This window comes from Rhinoraja longicauda, chromosome 19, assembly GCF_053455715.1.
Source record: "Rhinoraja longicauda isolate Sanriku21f chromosome 19, sRhiLon1.1, whole genome shotgun sequence".
Lineage (NCBI taxonomy): Eukaryota > Metazoa > Chordata > Chondrichthyes > Rajiformes > Arhynchobatidae > Rhinoraja > Rhinoraja longicauda.
Genome location: NC_135971.1, coordinates 3306094 through 3324310, shown reverse-complemented (window position 1 = coordinate 3324310; position 18217 = coordinate 3306094). Strand labels below are relative to the sequence as shown.

The following is an 18217-nucleotide window of genomic DNA, read 5'->3' as shown; positions in this document are numbered from 1 at the left end:
AGGGGCCACACAGTCTTCGAATAAAGGGGAGGCCGTTTAAAACGGTTAAAAAAACCCAGTGAGTTTTTTACCCAGAGAGTTGTGAATTTGTGGAATTCTGTGCCACAGAGGGCAGCGGAGGCCAATTCACTGGATGAATTTAAAAGAGAGTTAGATAGAGCTCTAGGGGCTAGCGGAATCAAGGGATATGGGAACAGGAAAGCAGACTATTACCTGAATGGTGGCCGATTAGGAGAAGGGAAGATGCAACGAGACCTGGGTGTCGTGGTACACCAGTCATTGAAAGTAGGCATGCAGGTGCAGCAGGCAGTGAAGAAAGCGAATGGTATGTTAGCATTCATAGCAAGAGGATTTGAGTATAGGAGCAGGGAGGTTCTGCTGCAGTTGTACAGGGCATTGGTGAGACCACACCTGGAGTACTGTGTACAGTTTTGGTCTCCTAATCTGAGGAAAGACATTCTTGCCATAGAGGGAGTACAGAGAAGGTTCACCAGATTGATTCCTGGGATGGCAGGACTTTCATATGAAGAAAGACTGGATAGACTCGGCTTGTACTCGCTGGAATTTAGAAGATTGAGGGGGGATCTTATAGAAACTTACTAAATTCTTAAGGGGTTGGACAGGCTAGATGCAGGAAGATTGTTCTCGATGTTGGGGAAGTCCAGAACAAGGGGGTCGCAGTTTAAGGATAAGGGGGAAGTCTTTTAGGACCGAGATGAGAACTTTTTTTTCCACAGAGTGGTGAATCTGTGGAATTCTCTGCCACAGAAGTAGTTGAGGCCAGTTCGTCGGCTATATTTAAGAGGGAGTTAGATATGGCCCTTGTGGCTAAAGGGATCAGGGGGTATGGAGAGAAGGCAGGTACGGGATACTGAGTTGGATGATCAGCCATGATCATATTGAATGGCGGTGCAGGCTCGAAGGGCCGAATGGCCTACTCCTGCACCTGTTTTCTATGTTTCTATGGTTTCGTGATTAGTTCGGGTGTCAGGGGCTATGGGGAGAAGGCAGGAGAATGGGGTTGGGAGGGAGAGATAAATCAGCCATGATTGAATGGCGGGTTAGACTCGATGGGCCGAGTGGCCGTAAAGGATATCTTTCTTGGCCGTATCCTCCACTCCCATCAGATCATCCTTGTCGGCCACTTCTTCATACTGAAGAGGAGAACAAGGTCAAACGACAGCCCAGCACAAATCACACGGTACTTTGCAACAGCAATGGCTGACCCCTTCATGGACCGCGCAAAGGGAAGAGGGGGGCGGCAAGCAACTGGGGATTAAGAAGGGTCTCGGCCCGAAACGACATCCGTTCTTTCTCTCCACAGATGCTGCCCGACCCGCTGAGTTACTCCAGCACTCTGTGAAACGTCACCTATCCATGTTCTCCACAGATGCTGCCTGACCCGCTGAGTTACTCCAGCACTCTGTGAAACGTCACCTATCCATGTTCTCCACAGATGCTGCCTGACCCGCTGAGTTACTCCAGCACTCTGTGAAACGTCACCTATCCATGTTCTCCACAGATGCTGCCTGACCCGCTGAGTTACTCCAGATTCAGGGACAATTTCTACCCAGCTGTTATCAGGCAACTGATCCAACCTACCACAACCAGAGAGCAGTTGGGTGGGAGGGAGGGAGGGAGGGAGAGGTGGTGGGGAGGGGAGGGAGGGGAGGGAAGGGAGGGAGGGAGGGGGGGAGAGGTGGGGAGGGAGGGAGGAAGGGTGGGAGGTGGGGTGGCAGGGAGGGGAGAGGAGGTGGGAGGGAGGGAGGGAGGGGTTGGGAGGGAGGGAGAAGAGGTGGGGAGAGGAGGGGGGATAGGAGGCACGCAGGGAGGGAGGCAGGGAGAGAGGGAGGGTGGGAGGAGGGGAGGGAGGGGGTGGGAGGTGGGGTGGCAGGGAGGGGAGAGGGGGTGGGGAGGGAGAATGGAGGGAGGATGGGGAGGTGGGGGGGAGGGAGGGAGGGGAGAAGGGAGAGAGGGGGAGGGAGGGGAGAAGGGAGGGAGGGGAGAAGGGAGGGAGGGGAGAAGGGAAGGAGGGGTGAGGGAGACGGGGTGGGGAGGGAGGGAGGGGAGGGGACAGGCTCTGACCTGCACTTTCATCAGCCGGCTGCTGTAGGACTTGAAGTAGGACAGGTAGATCTTGCTGACAGTGTCCACGTATTCATCACGGATCTCCTTCGCTACCTGTCGCTCGTTTGCCATCAAGAACTGGTAGAAAAACCTGTGGGGGGGGGGGGGGGAAGATCAGGCAATGAGGGGGGGGGGTTGGAAGATCAGGCAATGAGGTGGGGGGGGGGAGATCAGGCAATGAGGGGGGGGGGAGATCAGGCAATGAGGGGGGGGAGAAGATCAGGCAATGAGGGGAGGAAGAACAGGCAATGATGGGGGGGGGAAGAACAGGCAATGGGGGGGAAGATCAGGCAATGGGGGGGAGAACAGACAATGGGGGGGAAGGACAGGCAATGGGAGGGGGAGATCAGGCAATGGGGGGGGAAGATCAGGCAATGAGGGGGGGGAAGAACAGGCAATGAGGGGGGGGGGAAGAACAGGCAATGAGGGGGGGGGCAACAGGCAATGGGGGGGAGAACAGGCAATGAGGGGGGGGAAGATCAGGCAATGAGGGGGGGGAGATCAGGCAATGAGGGGGGGGAGATCAGGCAATGAGGGGGGGGAGATCAGGCAATGAGGGGGGGGAAGATCAGGCAATGAGGGGGGGGGAAGATGAGGCAATGAGGGGGGGAAGAACAGGCAATGAGGGGGGGAAGAACAGGCAATGGGGGGGGAAGAACAGGCAATGATGGGGAGGGTGACATTGGGGTCAGGAGGGATAGTGGGTTTGGAGGTAGAGATAGATCAGCCGTGTTTGAATGGCGGGGTAGACTTGATGGGCCAAATGGCCTAATTCTACTCCTATCCCACCCTCCGCGTCTCCCCACCCTCCCACCCCATCTCTCTCCCTCCGTCCCTTCCTCCCTCCCTCCCGCCACCTCTTCCCTCCCTCCCACCCCCCCTCCCTCCCTGGTATTGCGCAGAAACACAGAGAGAGAGGCAATACCTGTGTTTCAGGCCTGGTATTGGGTAGACACACACACACACAGAGGCCATACCTGTGTTTCAGGCCTGGTATTGGGCAGACAGAGAGAGAGAGATGCATTACCTGTGTTTCAGGCCTAGTATTGGGCAGACACACACAGAGAGAGGCCATACCTGTGTTTCAGGCTTAGTATTGGGTAGACACCCACACAGAGAGAGGCCATACCTGTGTTTCAGGCCTAGTATTGGCCATACCTGTGTTTCAGGCCTAGTATTGGGCAGACACAGAGAGAGAGAGAGAGATGCCATTCCTGTGTTTCAGGCCTGGTATTGGGTAGACACACACACACACAGAGGCCATACCTGTGTTTCAGGCCTAGTATTGGCCATACCTGTGTTTCAGGCCTAGTATTGGGCAGACACACAGAGAGAGAGAGATGCCATACCTGTGTTTCAGGCCTAGTATTGGGCAGACACACAGAGAGAGAGAGATGCCATTCCTGTGTTTCAGGCCTGGTATTGGGTAGACACACACACACAGAGATGCCATACCTGTGTTTCAGGCCTAGTATTGGGCAGACACAGAGAGAGAGAGAGGCCATACCTGTGTTTCAGGCCTAGTAATGGGTAGACACACAGAGAGAGAGAGATGCCATTCCTGTGTTTCAGGCCTAGTATTGGCCATACCTGTGTTTCAGGCCTAGTATTGGCCATACCTGTGTTTCAGGCCTAGTATTGGGCAGACACACACAGAGAGAGAGATGCCATACCTGTGCTTCAGGCCTAGTATTGGGCAGACACACACAGAGAGAGAGATGCCATTCCTGTGTTTCAGGCCTGGTATTGGGCAGACACAGAGAGAGAGAGAGAGAGAGAGAGAGAGAGAGAGAGAGATGCCATACCTGTGTTTCAGGCCTGGTATTGCGTAGAGACACACAGAGAGAGGCCATACCTGTGTTTCAGGCCTAGTATTGCGTAGAGACACACAGAGAGAGGCCATACCTGTGTTTCAGGCCTGGTATTGGGTAGACACACACACAGAGAGAGGCCATACCTGTGTTTCAGGCCTGGTATTGGGTACACACACACACAGAGATGCCATACCTGTGTTTCAGGCCTAGTATTGGGTAGACACCCACAGAGAGAGAGGCCATACCTGTGTTTCAGGCCTAATATTGGGTAGACACACACAGAGAGAGGCCATACCTGTGTTTCAGGCCTGGTATTGCGTAGAGACACACAGAGAGAGGCCATACCTGTGTTTCAGGCCTGGTATTGGGTAGACACACACACAGAGAGAGGCCATACCTGTGTTTCAGGCCTAGTATTGGGTAGACACACACAGAGAGAGGCCATACCTGTGTTTCAGGCCTAGTATTACGTAGAGACACACACACACAGAGATGCCATACCTGTGTTTCAGGCCTAGTATTGGGTAGACACACACACACACACACACAGATGCCATACCTGTGTTTCAGGCCTAGTATTGGGTAGACACACACACACACACACACAGAGATGCCATACCTGTGTTTCAGGCCTAGTATTGGGTAGACACCCACACAGAGAGAGGCCATACCTGTGTTTCAGGCCTAGTATTGGATAGACACAGATGCCATACCTCTGTTTCAGGCCTAGTATTGGGCAGACAGAGAGAGAGAGAGGCCATACCTGTGTTTCAGGCCTAGTAATGGGCAGACACAGAGAGAGAGAGATGCCATACCTGTGTTTCAGGCCTGGTATTGCGTAGAGACACACAGAGAGAGAGATGCCATTCCTGTGTTTCAGGCCTGGTATTGGGCAGACACACAGAGAGAGAGAGATGCCATACCTGTGTTTCAGGCCTAGTATTGGCCATACCTGTGTTTCAGGCCTGGTATTGGGTAGACACACACACAGAGAGAGGCCATACCTGTGTTTTAGGCCTAGTATTGGGCAGACACACACACAGAGAGAGGCCATACCTGTGTTTTAGGCCTAGTATTGGGCAGACAGAGAGAGAGAGAGAGAGAGATGCCACACCTGTATTTCAGCAGTGCGTTCTGAGGAACTTGATAGTTGGTCATGGGTTTGCGAAACGAATAGATCTTCTGCAGAATAAACTCCCTGATCTTCGAAACAGCCTGCACAACGACAAGCATAGTAGTCAACCCTCTCCCCAGTGGAGCGCTTTCCCCTTGAACTTTACCCCCCTGGAACGCCAGTGAAACGTCACCTATCCATGTTCTCCACAGATGCTGCCTAACCCGCTGAGTTACTCCAGCACTCTGTGAAACGTCACCTATCCATGTTCTCCACAGATGCTGCCTAACCTGCTGAGTTACTCCAGCACTCTGTGAAACGTCACCTATCCATGTTCTCCACAGATGCTGCCTAACCCGCTGAGTTACTCCAGCACTCTGTGAAACGTCATCTATCCAATTCTCTCCACAGATGCTGCCCGACCCGCTGAGTTACTCCAGCACTCTGTGAAACGTCACCTATCCACGTTCTCCACAGATGCTGCCTGACCCGCTGAGTTACTCCAGCACTCTGTGAAACGTCACCTATCCACGTTCTCCACAGATGCTGCCTGACCCGCTGAGTTACTCCAGCAGTCCCTAGTGGGCCTAGGATCGTGTTAATGTGTGCGGGGATCGCTGGTCGGCGCGGACCCGGTGGGCCGAAGGGACTGTTTCCGCGCTGTATCTCTAAACTAAACTAAATGGGTGTTAAGTGTAGACGTTCTGCACTACCCGCTGCGCCACCTTTGCCAAAGGCCATACCTTGATTTTCAGACGGTCCAGGATGTCTTGCACGTCAGCACAGGCCAGGGTCTCCTTGAAGGACTGCTCCTTGACGTAGTTAATCTTGTTGTTGAGCTCGTGGAGCTGTTCCAGAAACTGCTGCTCAGTGACTGGGGTGTCCATAATGGTACTGCAACGTAAACATGCAAGGAGGGGGTGAGAGATGGGCAGGCAGTGCCTAGAGATGGGCATGGCACCAGGAGATGGGCATGGCACCAGGAGATGGGCATGGCACCAGGAGATGGGCATGGCACCAGATGGACATGGCACCAGGAGATGGGCAGGCACCAGGAGATGGGCAGGCACCAGGAGGTGGACGTGGCACCAGGAGATGGGCAGGCACCCGGAGATGGGCATGGCACCAGGAGATGGGCAGGCACCCGGAGATGGGCAGGCAGTGCCTAGAGATGGGCATGGCACGAGGAGATGGGCGTGGCACCAGGAGATGGACATGGCACCAGGAGATGGACGTGGCACCAGGAGATGGGCAGGCACCCGGAGATGGACATGGCACCAGGAGATGGGCAGGCACCAGGAGATGGGCAGGCACCCGGAGATGGGCAGTGCCAGAGATGGACATGGCACCAGGAGATGGGCATGGCACCAGATGGATGTGGCACCAGGAGATGGGCATGGCACCAGGAGATGGGCAGTGCCAGAGATGGACATGGCACCAGGAGATGGGCAGGCACCCGGAGATGGGCAGTGCCAGAGATGGACATGGCACCAGGAGATGGGCATGGCACCAGGAGATGGGTGTGGCACCAGATGGATGTGGCACCAGGAGATGGGCATGGCACCAGATGGACATGGCACCAGGAGATGGGCATGGCACCAGGAGATGGGCAGGCACCAGGAGATGGGCAGGCAGTGCCTAGAGATGGGCGTGGCACCAGGAGATGGGCGTGGCACCAGGAGATGGGCAGGCACCAGGAGATGGGCATGGCACCAGGAGATGGGCAGGCACCAGGAGATGGGCTTGGCACCAGGAGATGGGCAGGCACCAGGAGATGGGCATGGCACCAGGAGATGGGCATGGCACCAGGAGATGGGCGTGGCACCAGGAGATGGGCAGGCACCAGGAGATGGGCATGGCACCAGGAGATGGGCAGGCACCAGGAGATGGGCAGGCACCAGGAGATGGGCAGGCAGTGCCTAGAGATGGGCATGGCACCAGGAGATGGGCGTGGCACCAGGAGATGGGCATGGCACCAGATGGACATGGCACCAGGAGATGGGCATGGCACCAGGAGATGGGCATGGCACCAGGAGATGGGCATGGCACCAGGAGATGGGCATGGCACCAGATGGGCAGGCACCAGGAGATGGGCAGGCACCAGGAGATGGGCATGGCACCAGGAGATGGGCATGGCACCAGGAGATGGGCAGGCACCAGGAGATGGGCAGGCACCAGGAGATGGGCATGGCACCAGGAGATGGGCAGGCACCAGGAGATGGGCAGGCACCAGGAGATGGGCATGGCACCAGGAGATGGGCAGGCACCAGGAGATGGGCGTGGCACCAGATGGACATGGCACCAGGAGATGGGCAGGCACCAGGAGATGGGCATGGTACCAGGAGATGGGCATGGCACCAGGAGATGGGCATGGCACCAGGAGATGGGCAGGCACCAGGAGATGGGCATGGCACCAGGAGATGGGCAGGCACCAGGAGATGGGCATGGCACCAGGAGATGGGCAGGCAGTGCCTAGAGATGGGCAGGCACCAGGAGATGGGCATGGCACCAGGAGATGGGCATGGCACCAGGAGATGGGCATGGCACCAGGAGATGGGCGTGGCACCAGGGTGGGAGGTCAGGGATGGGTTGGAGGTGGGCAGTAGGTGGCACTGGGCCCGGTCACTCACGAGATCATGATGTTGGAGTCGTGGGTGGGTGCGTGTGGGTGGGTGTGTGTGGGTGGGTGTGGTGTGAGTGGGCCGGGGGTGGGCCGGGTGCAGGGTGGGTGGGTGCGGCTGGGTGGGTGCGGCTGTGTGGGTGCGTGTGGGTGGGCAGTGGGTGGCACTGGGCCCGGTCACTCACGAGATCATGATGGCGGAGTCGGGTGTGGGTGTGGGTGTGGGGTGGGTGGGCTGTGGGTGGGTCAGTCGGGGGTGGGTGGGTGGGTGCGTGTGGGTGGGTGCAGGTGTATGGCACTGGGCCCGGTCACTCACGAGATCATGATGGCGGGCACGATCAGCTCATCCACCAGTTGGCTGAGCTCGCTGCGCACTGACTGGCGGTTCTTCAGCTTGATGTTCATGGCGATGGACTGCTCCTGCAGGGTCTGGATCTCACAGCTGATGCTGCTCAGGTCACTCTGGAAAGTCCCCAGCATCTGCTCCATCCTCTGTCACACAGCACACGGCACAGTCAGAGAGAGAGAGGGGCAGAGACAGGGATAGAGACAATAGACAATAGGTGCAGGAGGAGGCCATTCGGCACTTCGAGCCTGTACGCACCACCATTCAATGTGATCATGGCTGATCATTCTCAATCAGTACCCCGTTCCTGCCTTCTCCCCATACCCCCTGACTCCGCTATCCTTAAGAGCTCTATCTAGCTCTCTCTTGAATGCATTCAGAGAATTGGCCTCCACTGCCTTCTGAGGCAGAGAATTCCACAGATTCACAACTCTCTGACTGAAAAAGATTTTCCTCATCTCAGTTCTAAATGGCCGACCCCTTATTCTTAAACTGTGGCCCCTTGTTTTGTACTCCCCCAACATTGGGAACATGTTTCCTGCCTCTAACGTGTCCAACTCCGGGAATTAACCTAGTAAACCTACGCTGCACGCCCTCAATAGCAAGAATATCCTTCCCCAAATTTGGAGACCAAAACTGCACACAGTACTCCAGGTGCGGTCTCACTAGGGCCCTGTACAACTGCAGAAGGACCTCTTTGCTCCTATACTCAACTCCTCTTGTTATGAAGGCTAACATTCCATTGGCTTTCTTCACTGCCTGCTGTACCTGCATGCTTCCTTTCAGTGACTGATGCACTAGGACACCCAGATCTCGTTGTACGTCCCCTTTTCCTAACTTGACACCATTCAGATAATAATCTGCCTTCCTATTCTTACCACCAAAGTGGATAACCTCACACTTATCCACATTAAACTGCATCTGCCATGCATCCGCCCACTCACACAACCTGTCCAAGTCACCCTGCAACCTCATAGCATCCTCCTCACAGATCACACTGCCCACCAGCTTCGTGTCATCCGCAAACTTGGAGATGTTGCATTCAATTCCCTCGTCCAAATCATTAATATATATTGTAAATAGCTGGGGTCCCAGCACTGAGCCTTGCGGTACCCCACTAGTCACTGCCTGCCATTCTGAAAAGGACCTGTTTATTCCTACTCTTTGCTTCCTGTCCGCCAGCCAGTTCTCTATCCACATCAACACTGAACCCACAATACCGTGTGCTTTAAGTTTACATACTAATCTCTTATGTGGGACATTGTCGAAAGCCTTCTGGAAGTCCAGATATAACACATCCACTGGTTCTCCCTTATCCACTCTACTAGTTACATCCTCGAAAAATTCTATAAGATTCGTCAGATATGATTTACCTTTCATAAATCCATGCTGACTTTGTCCAATGATTTCACCACTTTCCAAATGTGCTGCTATCCCATCTTTAATAACTGACTCTAGCATTCCTATCTAAATAATTCCACAGATTCACCACCCTCATCTCCTTGCTAAAAGGACATCCTTTAATTCTGAGGCTACCACCTCTAGTCCTAGACTCTCCCACTAGTGGAAACATCCTCTGCACCTCCACTCTATCCAAGTCTTTCACTGTTCGGTACGTTTCAATGAGGTCCCCCCTCATTCTTCTGAACTCCAGCCAGTGCAGGCCCAGTGTCGACAAACGCTCGCCGTAGCTTAACCCACTCGTTCCTGGGATCGTTGTTGTAAACCTCCTCTGGACCCTCTCCAGAGCCAGCACGTCCTTTCTCAGGTGTGGCAATGCTTTGCAGAAAGGAATTTCACTGTACACCTGTACGCGTGACATGGGAGAACCATTGACCTCCGTAGGTGTCAAGAGAGAACCATTGACCTCTGTACGTGACAAGGGAGAAGGAATTCTCTGCCTCAGAAGGCAGTGGAGGCCGATTCTCTGGATGCATTCAAGAGAGAGCTAGATAGAGCTCTTAAGGATAGCGGAGTCAGGGGGTATGGGTGTATCGTTTTGGCTGTAATTCAGGAACAAACGAGTTTTAGTATGTAAATAAGTGATAGGAGCAGAAGTGACAGGCCATTCGGCCCATCAGGTCTACTCCGCCATTCAATGATGGCTGATCTATCTCTCCCTCCTAACCCCATTCTCCTGCCTTCTCCCCATAACTAATCAAGAATCTATCTATCTCTGCCTTACAAAATATCCACTGACTTCGCCTGCAGAGTCTTGAATGGCGGTGCTGGCTCGAAGGGTCGAATGGCCTCCTCCTGCACCTATTGTTTATTGTCTAGGGACAAGGGAGAAGGAATTCTCTGCCTCAGAAGGCAGTGGAGGCCAATTCTCTGAATGCATTCAAGAGAGAGCTAGATAGAGGTCTTAAGGATAGCGGAGTCAGGGGGTATGGGGAGAAGGCAGGAACGGGGTACTGATTGAGAATGATCGGCCATGATCACATTGAATGGCAGTGTTGGCTGGAAGGGCCGAATGGCCTCCTCCTGCACCTATTGTCTAGAACCATTGACCTCCGTACGTGACAAGGGAGAACTATTGGCCTCCATACGTGACAAGAGAGAACCATTGACCTCCATACGTGACAAGAGAGAACCATTGACCTCCATACATGACAAGGGAGAACCATTGACCTCCATACGTGACAAGAGAGAATCATTGACCTCTGTATGTGACAAGGGAGAACCATTGACTGTATGTGACAAGGGAGAACCATTGACCGTATGTGACAAGGGAGAACCATTGACCGTATGTGACAAGGGAGAACCATTGACCTCCGTACAAGAGCAGCCCAGTGAAGTCCCTGGTCACCACCCTGCCAGTCTGACTGTGGCACTGCCCCCCCAGGCTGTGCCCGCACCCACCTACCTCCAGGATGGTGTCACAGGCCGTGATCTGGTTGTGCAGACTGGCGATGTTCTCACTCTCCTTGATGTCTGTTGTGGACGCTGAGGAACGCAGTGGGAACTCAGAGTTAAGAGCACATCCCCCACCCCGTTAGAACAGAGGGCCGGGGCAGTTGCTGCATTGGGGGGGGCAGTTCATAGCAGGTGGGGCTGGAGCACCCTGCGTCAGTACCTGCCTATGTACCTGCCCTGTGTACCTGTCCATGTACCTGCCCTGTGTACCTGTCCATGTACCTGCCCTGTGTACCTGTCCATGTACCTGCCCTGTGTCTTCACCTCTCCATGTACCTGCCCTGTGTAAGTACCTGTCCATGTACCTGCCCTGTGTCATCACCTCTCCATGTACCTGCTGTGTCATCCTGTCCATGTACCTGCCCTGTGTCAGTACCTGTCCATGTACCTGCCCTGTGTCAGTACCTGTCCATGTACCTGCCCTGTGTCATCACCTGTCCATGTATCCGCCCTGTGTCAGTGCCTGTCCATGTACCTGCACGGTGTCAGTACCTGTTGATGTACATGCTCTGTGTCATTACCTGTCCATGTACCTGCCCGGTGTCATCACCTGTCCATGTACCTGCTCGGTGTCAGTACCTGTCCATGTACCTGCCCTGTGTCAGTACCTGCCCTGTGTCAGTGCCTGTCCATGTACCTGCCCTGTGTCAGTACCTGTCCAGCACAGAATTCCATTCCAGCTCAACGAGGTGCGCCACAGGCAGATGGTAGGGATTGTTGTTTTGGAAAAGGATACAGTCTTTAATGGAGGCATGTTCAATATACTGTAGCTCCGTCTCCACCTGTTTGGAGTAGTGTCTCAGATCAACACCCTGTGGAGAAAGACAGCCCAGTTAAACCCACTCTCACACCCGCCCCAGCTTCAAGAACAGCTTCTCCCAGACATCCATCGGGCTCTTGAACATTAACCGCACAACATTAACCTCAGTGGCGCGGTGGTAGAGTTGCTGCCTTCAGGGCCTGTCACAGTTATGCGATATTTAAGGCGACTGTCAAAGTCGTAGCAGATGGCCGACATTTTCTTTTACCCTACGACAACGACCACGACAATGCCCAGTCCGGTCGATCGATACAAGTGACTTTTTTGTGAAACTAGCACCTGGCTAAGAGATTACACCGTCTTCGGAAACATCGCGAAATTCCCCACGCTTACCTGACCGTCAAACTGCCGCCTCCAATCTACCCGTCAAATGTCCTGACGGTAAATAAATTGGTTCAACAAAACCACTGGTATCTTCAAATGCCTTTACTTAATTTAATGTTACGTGCTTCTAAACACATCTGCGACAACCTGGCAAACCTGGGGACAGCGTGATACAGACAGCGGCCGCAATAAGCTACGATACCTGGCGACAAGCCAGCTGTGGCCGAGACATTTCTACCTGGAAAATGTTTCCGCGACGCGCCGAGATCGGCTACGATTCATTGAAGGTCCCTCACGGTCACGCCCGCAACACCACGACGAACATTCGGCGACAGCCTAGTCACCGGCAGTCGCCTTAGTGGCACGGGCCCTTTACAGTCTTGCACCAACGGAGACCTGGGTTCCATCACGACCACGGGTGCTATCTAAACGTAGTTTGTACGTTCTCCCCGTGACCGCGTGAGATCTTCACAGGTACCATTTGCTCACAGCGTGACCAGTCGCTCCAACGACTGCTACATCAATCCCACTTCACAAACATTAATCCCATCCCTGCACTTTTGCACAAGCTGCTAAAAATGAAGTACACTCACAGTCTTTAACGCTTCCTTTACAAGTTCATCCTCGAGGTTGGCCTGTATGTGGGCTGCAAAGCAAAGGCAATAATCATCTTAGACTTTCATATGAAGAAAGACTGGATAGACTCGGCTTGTACTCGCTGGAATTTAGAAGATTGAGGGGGGATCTTATAGAAACTTACAAAATTCTTAAGGGGTTGGACAGGCTAGATGCGGGAAGATTGTTCCCGATGTTGGGGAAGTCCAGAACAAGGGGTCACATTTTAAGGATAAGGGGGAAGTCTTTTTGGACCGAGATGAGAACGTTTTTTTTTCACACAGAGTGGTGAATCTGTGGAATTCTCTGCCACAGAAGGTAGTTGAGGCCAGTTCATTGGCTATATTTAAGAGGGAGTTAGATGTGGCCCTTGTGGCTAAAGGGATCAGGGGGTATGGAGAGAAGGCAGGTAAGGGATACTGAGTTGGATGATCAGCCATGATCAATATTGAATGGCGGTGCAGGCTCGAAGGGCCGAATGGCCTACTCCTGCACCTATTTTCTATGTTCTATGTTTCTATGTTTCTAGGAAGATAGACTGTGTAGGAAGGAATTGTAAATGCTGGTTTAAACCGAAGTTAAACACACAATGCTGGAGTAACTCAGCGGGTCAGTCAGCATCTGTGGAGAACATGGATAGGTGACGTTTCACAGAGTGCTGGAGTAACTCAGCGGGTCAGACAGCATCTGTGGGGAACGTGGATAGGTGACATTTCACAGAGTGCTGGAGTAACTCAGCGGATCAGGCAGCATCTGTGGAGAACATGGATAGGTGACGTTTCACAGAGTGCTGGAGTAAATCAGTGGGTCAGGCAGCATCGGTGGAGAACATGGATAGTTGACGCTTCAGAGTCGAGACCCTTCTTACCCGAAACGTTGCTTATCCATGTTCTCCAGAGGTGCTGCCTGACCACCCATTGTGTTACCCCCAGTACTTTGTGCCTTACTGTAGTATAAATTTAGAAGATTGAGGGGGGATCTTATAGAAACTTACAAAATTCTTAAGGGGTTGGAGAAGCTGGATGCGGGAAGATTGTTCCCGATGTTGGGGAAGTCCAGAACAAGGGGTCACACAGTTTAAGGATAAGGGGCAAGTCTTTTAGGACCGAGATGAGAAAGTTTTTTTTCACACAGAAAGTGGTGAATCTGTGGAATTCTCTGCCACAGAAGGTAGTTGAGGCCAGTTCATTGGCTATATTTAAGAGGGAGTTAGATGTGGCCCTTGTGGCTAAAGGGATCAGGGGGTATGGAGAGAAGGCAGGTACGGGATACCGAGTTGGATGATCAGCCATGATCATATTGAATGGCGGTGCGTACAGGCTCGAAGGGCCGAATGGCCTACTCCTGCACCTATTTTCAATGTAAACCAACACCTGCAATTGCCCGTATCTGCCTTGATTAACAGGTGTGGTGAAGCAGGACAGGTGAGCAAGGTGAGCAAGCCCCTCCCCCCATCCCACGCCCGGCTCGGGAGGGACGGCACTCACTGTCCACTTCGTCCAGGATGAACTCATCGCAGGTGATGTCCAGATCACCCATCAGCATCTCACCGCCCACTGCCTGCATCCGCTGCTCCTGCACGAGAGAAACGGCCGGTGACAATCACGGTACAAACTCCAAACACGTACAGGTCTGTGGGTTCATCGACCTCTGCAAAAATTGTAAATTGTCCCTCGTCAGCGAGTGTGTAGGATAGTGACAGCGTGCGGGGATCGCTGGTCAATAGACAACCGGTGCAGGAGGAGGCCATTCGGCCCTTCGAGCCAGCACCGCCATTCAATGTGATCATGGCTGATCATTCTCAATCAGTACCCCGTTCCTGCCTTCTCCCCCATACCCCCTGACTCCGCTATCCTTAAGAGCCCTATCTAGCTCTCTCTCGAATGCATTGAGAGAATTGGCCTCCACTGCCTTCTCCCCATACCCCCTGACTCCGCTATCCTTAAGAGCCCTATCTAGCTCTCTCTTGAATGCATTGAGAGAATTGGCCTCCACTGCCTTCTGAGGCAGAGAATTCCACAGATTCACAACTCTCTGACTGAAAAATGTTTTTCCTCGTCTCCGTTCTAAATGGCCTACCCCTTATTGTTAAACTGTGTGGCCCCTTGTTCTGGACTCCCCCGACATTGGGAACATGTTTCCTGCCTCTAACGTGTCCAACCCCTTAATAATCTTATACATTTCGATAAGATCCCCTCTCATCCTTCTAAATTCCAGTGTATACAAGCCTAGTCGCTCCAGTCTTTCAATATATGACAGTCCCGCCATTCCGGGAATTAACCTAGTAAACCTACGCTGCACGCCCTAGTCGGCACGGGCTCGGTGGGCCGAAGGGCCTGTTTCTGCGCTGTATCTCCAAAGTAAACTAAACTAAACTAAACACATGCTGGCACCTCTACTGGAATGGTGAGGGGGGGGGGGGGTTATGCTGGATGGTTTTGGGGAAGATTAGTACCGGGGGGTCAGTGGGTGCGTTTATGGCCACGCACTGCCTTCAGTCTGCGAGGTTCAACAGCCTGAGCAAGGCTCACTCTTGCCTTGGGTTTTATAAGAAGATAATTGCAGTTGAGTATAGGAGCAAAGAGGTCCTTCTGCAGTTGTACAGGGCCCTAGTGAGACCGCATCTGGAGTACTGTGTGCAGTTTTGGTCTCCAAATTTGAGGAAGGATATTCTTGCTATTGAGGGCGTGCAGTGTAGGTTTACTAGGTTAATTCCCAGAATGGCAGGACTGTCATATGTTGAAAGACTGGAGCAACTAGGCTTGTATACACTGGAATTTAGAAGGATGAGAGGGGATCTTATCGAAACGTATAAGATTATTAACGGGTTGGACACATTAGAGGCAGGAAACATGTTCCCAATGTTGGGGGAGTCCAGAACAAGGGGCCACACAGTTTAAGAATAAGGGGTAGGCCATTTAGAACAGAGATGAGGAAAAACTTGTTCAGTCAGAGAGTTGTGAATCTGTGGAATTCTCTGCCTCAGAAGGCAGTGGAGGCCAATTCTCTGAATACATTCAAGAGAGAGCTAGATGGAGCTCTTAAGGATAGCGGAGTCAGGGGGTATGGGGAGAAGGCAGGAACGGGGTACTGATTGAGAATGATCAGCCATGATCACATTGAATGGTGGTGCGTACAGGCTCGAAGGGCCGAATGGCCTCCTCCTGCACCTATTGTCTATTGTCAGATGCTGGTACAAATCGAAGGTATTTATTCACAAAATGCTGGAGTAACTCAGCAGGTCGGGCAGCAACTCAGGAGAGAAGGAATGGGTGACGTTTCGGGTCGAGACCCTTCTTCAGACTGACTGATTGCTCCAACTCTCCACAACGCTGCTATCAGTGGGCCAACTTACACTGGTACCTGCCCTCCCTCACCTCACCTCCCCTCCCCCTCCCTCACCTCACCTCCCCTCACCTCCCCCTCCCTTCCCTCACCTCCCCCCCACCCCTCACCTCCCCCACCCCTCACCTCCCCCACCCTTCACCTCCCCTCCCTCCCGTCCCCTCCCTCACCTCCCCTCCCTTCCCCTCCCACCTCCCTCTACCTCCCCTCCCCTCCCACTACCTCCAATCCCCTCCCTCAGTGCGGCACTCCCTCACCTCCCACTCTCTCCCCTCCCACTCCCTCCCCTCCCACACCCTCCCCTCCCTCCCTCCTCAGTGTGGAATTCCCTCCCACTCCCTCCCCTCCCATAGTGTGGCACTCCCTCCCCTCCCACTACCTCCACTACCCTCCCACTACCTCCACTCCCCCCCTCCCCTCCCTCAGTGCGGCACTCCCTCACCTCCCACTCCCCCCTCCCCTCCCACAGTGCGGCACTCCCTCCCCTCCCCTTCCACTCCCTCCCCTCCCACTCCTCCCCCCCTCAGTGCGGCGCTCCCTCCCTCCCTCCCTCCTTCAGTGCAGCGCTCCTCCCAGTACCTCCCCTCCCCTCAGTGAGGCACTCCCTCCCTCCCCTCAGTGCATCACTCCCTCCCCTCCCACTCCCTCCCCTCAGTGAGGCACTCCCTCCCTCCCCTCAGTGCATCACTCCCTCCCCTCCCACTCCCTCCCCTCAGTGAGGCACTCCCTCCCTCCCCTCAGTGCATCACTCCCTCCCCTCCCACTCCCTCCCCTCAGTGAGGCACTCCCTCCCTCCCCTCAGTGCATCACTCCCTCCCCTCCCACTCCCTCCCCTCAGTGCATCACTCCCTCCCCTCTCCTCCCACTCCCTCCCTCCCCTCAGTGCATCACTCCCTCCCCTCCCACTCCCTCCCCTCAGTGAGGCACTCCCTCCCTCCCCTCCCTCCCCTCAGTGAGGCACTCCCTCCCTCCCCTCAGTGCATCACTCCCCTCCCTCACCTCCCCTCCCACTACCTCCCCTCCCCTCCCACTACCTCCCCTCCCCTCCCACTACCTCAACTCCCCCTCCCTCACCTCCCCCCTCCCTCCCACTCCCTCCCCTCCCTCCCCTCCCACTACCTCAACTCCCCCTCCCACTACCTCCCTCCCCCTCCCTCACCTCCCCCCTCCCTCCCCCTCCCTCACCTCCCACTACCTCAACTCCCCCTCCCACTACCTCCCCTCCCCTCCCTTCCCACTCCCTCCCCTCCCACTACCTCAACTCCCCCCTCCCGCCCCCCTCAGTGCACCACTCACTCACCTCCCGCCCCCCTCACTACGGCGCTCCCTCCCTCCCCCCCCTCAGTGCGGCGCTCCCTCCCTCCCGCCCCCCTCAGTGCGGCGCTCCCTTCCCCTCCCCTCAGTGCGGCGCTCCCTCCCTCCCTCCCGCCCCCCTCAGTGCGGCGCTCCCTCCCTCCCTCCCGCCCCCCTCAGTGCGGCGCTCCCTTCCCCTCCCCTCAGTGCGGCGCTCCCTCCCTCCCTCCCCGCGGCGCTCCCTCACTCACCGCCGTCGTCATGGCGGCCACTTCCGGGCAAGGGGGACTACAACTCCCAGCAGCCCCCGCGGCGCGGCCTACCCGGGACCCGCAGCCTGGGCCTGGCCTGGTGAGGGGAGGGATGTGAGTGGTGCACTGGGGGAGGGGAGGGGAGGGGAGGGGAGTGAGTGGTGCACGGGGAGGGGAGGGGGTGGGAGGGGAGGGGGGGAAGGGAGGGAGGGGGAGGTGAGGGGGTGGGAGGGGAGGAGAGGGAGGTGGGAGGGGAGGTGGGGGAGGGGAAGGGAGGGAGGGGGAGGTGAGGGGAGGTGAGGGAGTGAGAGGGGAGGAGAGGGAGGGGGGAGGGGAGGGAGGGGGAGGTGAGGGGGTGGGAGGTGAGGGAGTGAGAGGGGAGGAGAGGGAGGTGGGAGGGGAGGGAGGGGGAGGTGAGTGGGGGGTGGGGAGGGGAGGGGAGGTGAGGGAGTGAGAGGGGAGGGGGTGGGAGGGGAGGAGGGGAAGGGAGGGAGGGGGAGGTGAGGGGGTGGGAGGTGAGGGAGTGAGAGGGGAGGAGAGGGAGGTGGGAGGGGAGGTGGGGGAGGGGAAGGGAGGGAGGGGGAGGTGAGGGGAGGTGAGGGAGTGAGAGGGGAGGAGAGGGAGGGGGGAGG

At 55.2% G+C, this 18217-nt stretch overlaps 2 protein-coding genes across 2 annotated transcripts in view; one reads left to right on the top strand and one right to left on the bottom strand.

The window, feature by feature from the left end:
- LOC144602498 (vacuolar protein sorting-associated protein 52 homolog) overlaps nucleotides 1-17664 on the bottom strand; it is a 31683-nt gene extending 14019 nt beyond the window's left edge. The window contains exons 1-10 of the mRNA XM_078415629.1: nucleotides 17586-17664; nucleotides 14184-14271; nucleotides 12675-12727; nucleotides 11674-11749; nucleotides 10888-10955; nucleotides 7992-8167; nucleotides 5799-5949; nucleotides 5056-5156; nucleotides 2086-2218; nucleotides 1097-1154 (exon numbers count right to left, since the gene is read on the bottom strand). Of these exons, the coding sequence (XP_078271755.1) occupies nucleotides 1097-1154; nucleotides 2086-2218; nucleotides 5056-5156; nucleotides 5799-5949; nucleotides 7992-8167; nucleotides 10888-10955; nucleotides 11674-11749; nucleotides 12675-12727; nucleotides 14184-14271; nucleotides 17586-17597 (916 nt within the window). The 5' untranslated portion in view covers nucleotides 17598-17664. The remainder of the gene's footprint in view (nucleotides 1-1096; nucleotides 1155-2085; nucleotides 2219-5055; nucleotides 5157-5798; nucleotides 5950-7991; nucleotides 8168-10887; nucleotides 10956-11673; nucleotides 11750-12674; nucleotides 12728-14183; nucleotides 14272-17585) is intronic.
- Nucleotides 1-18217, top strand: part of LOC144603008 (zinc-binding protein A33-like) — an 852507-nt gene that overhangs the window by 262438 nt on the left and 571852 nt on the right.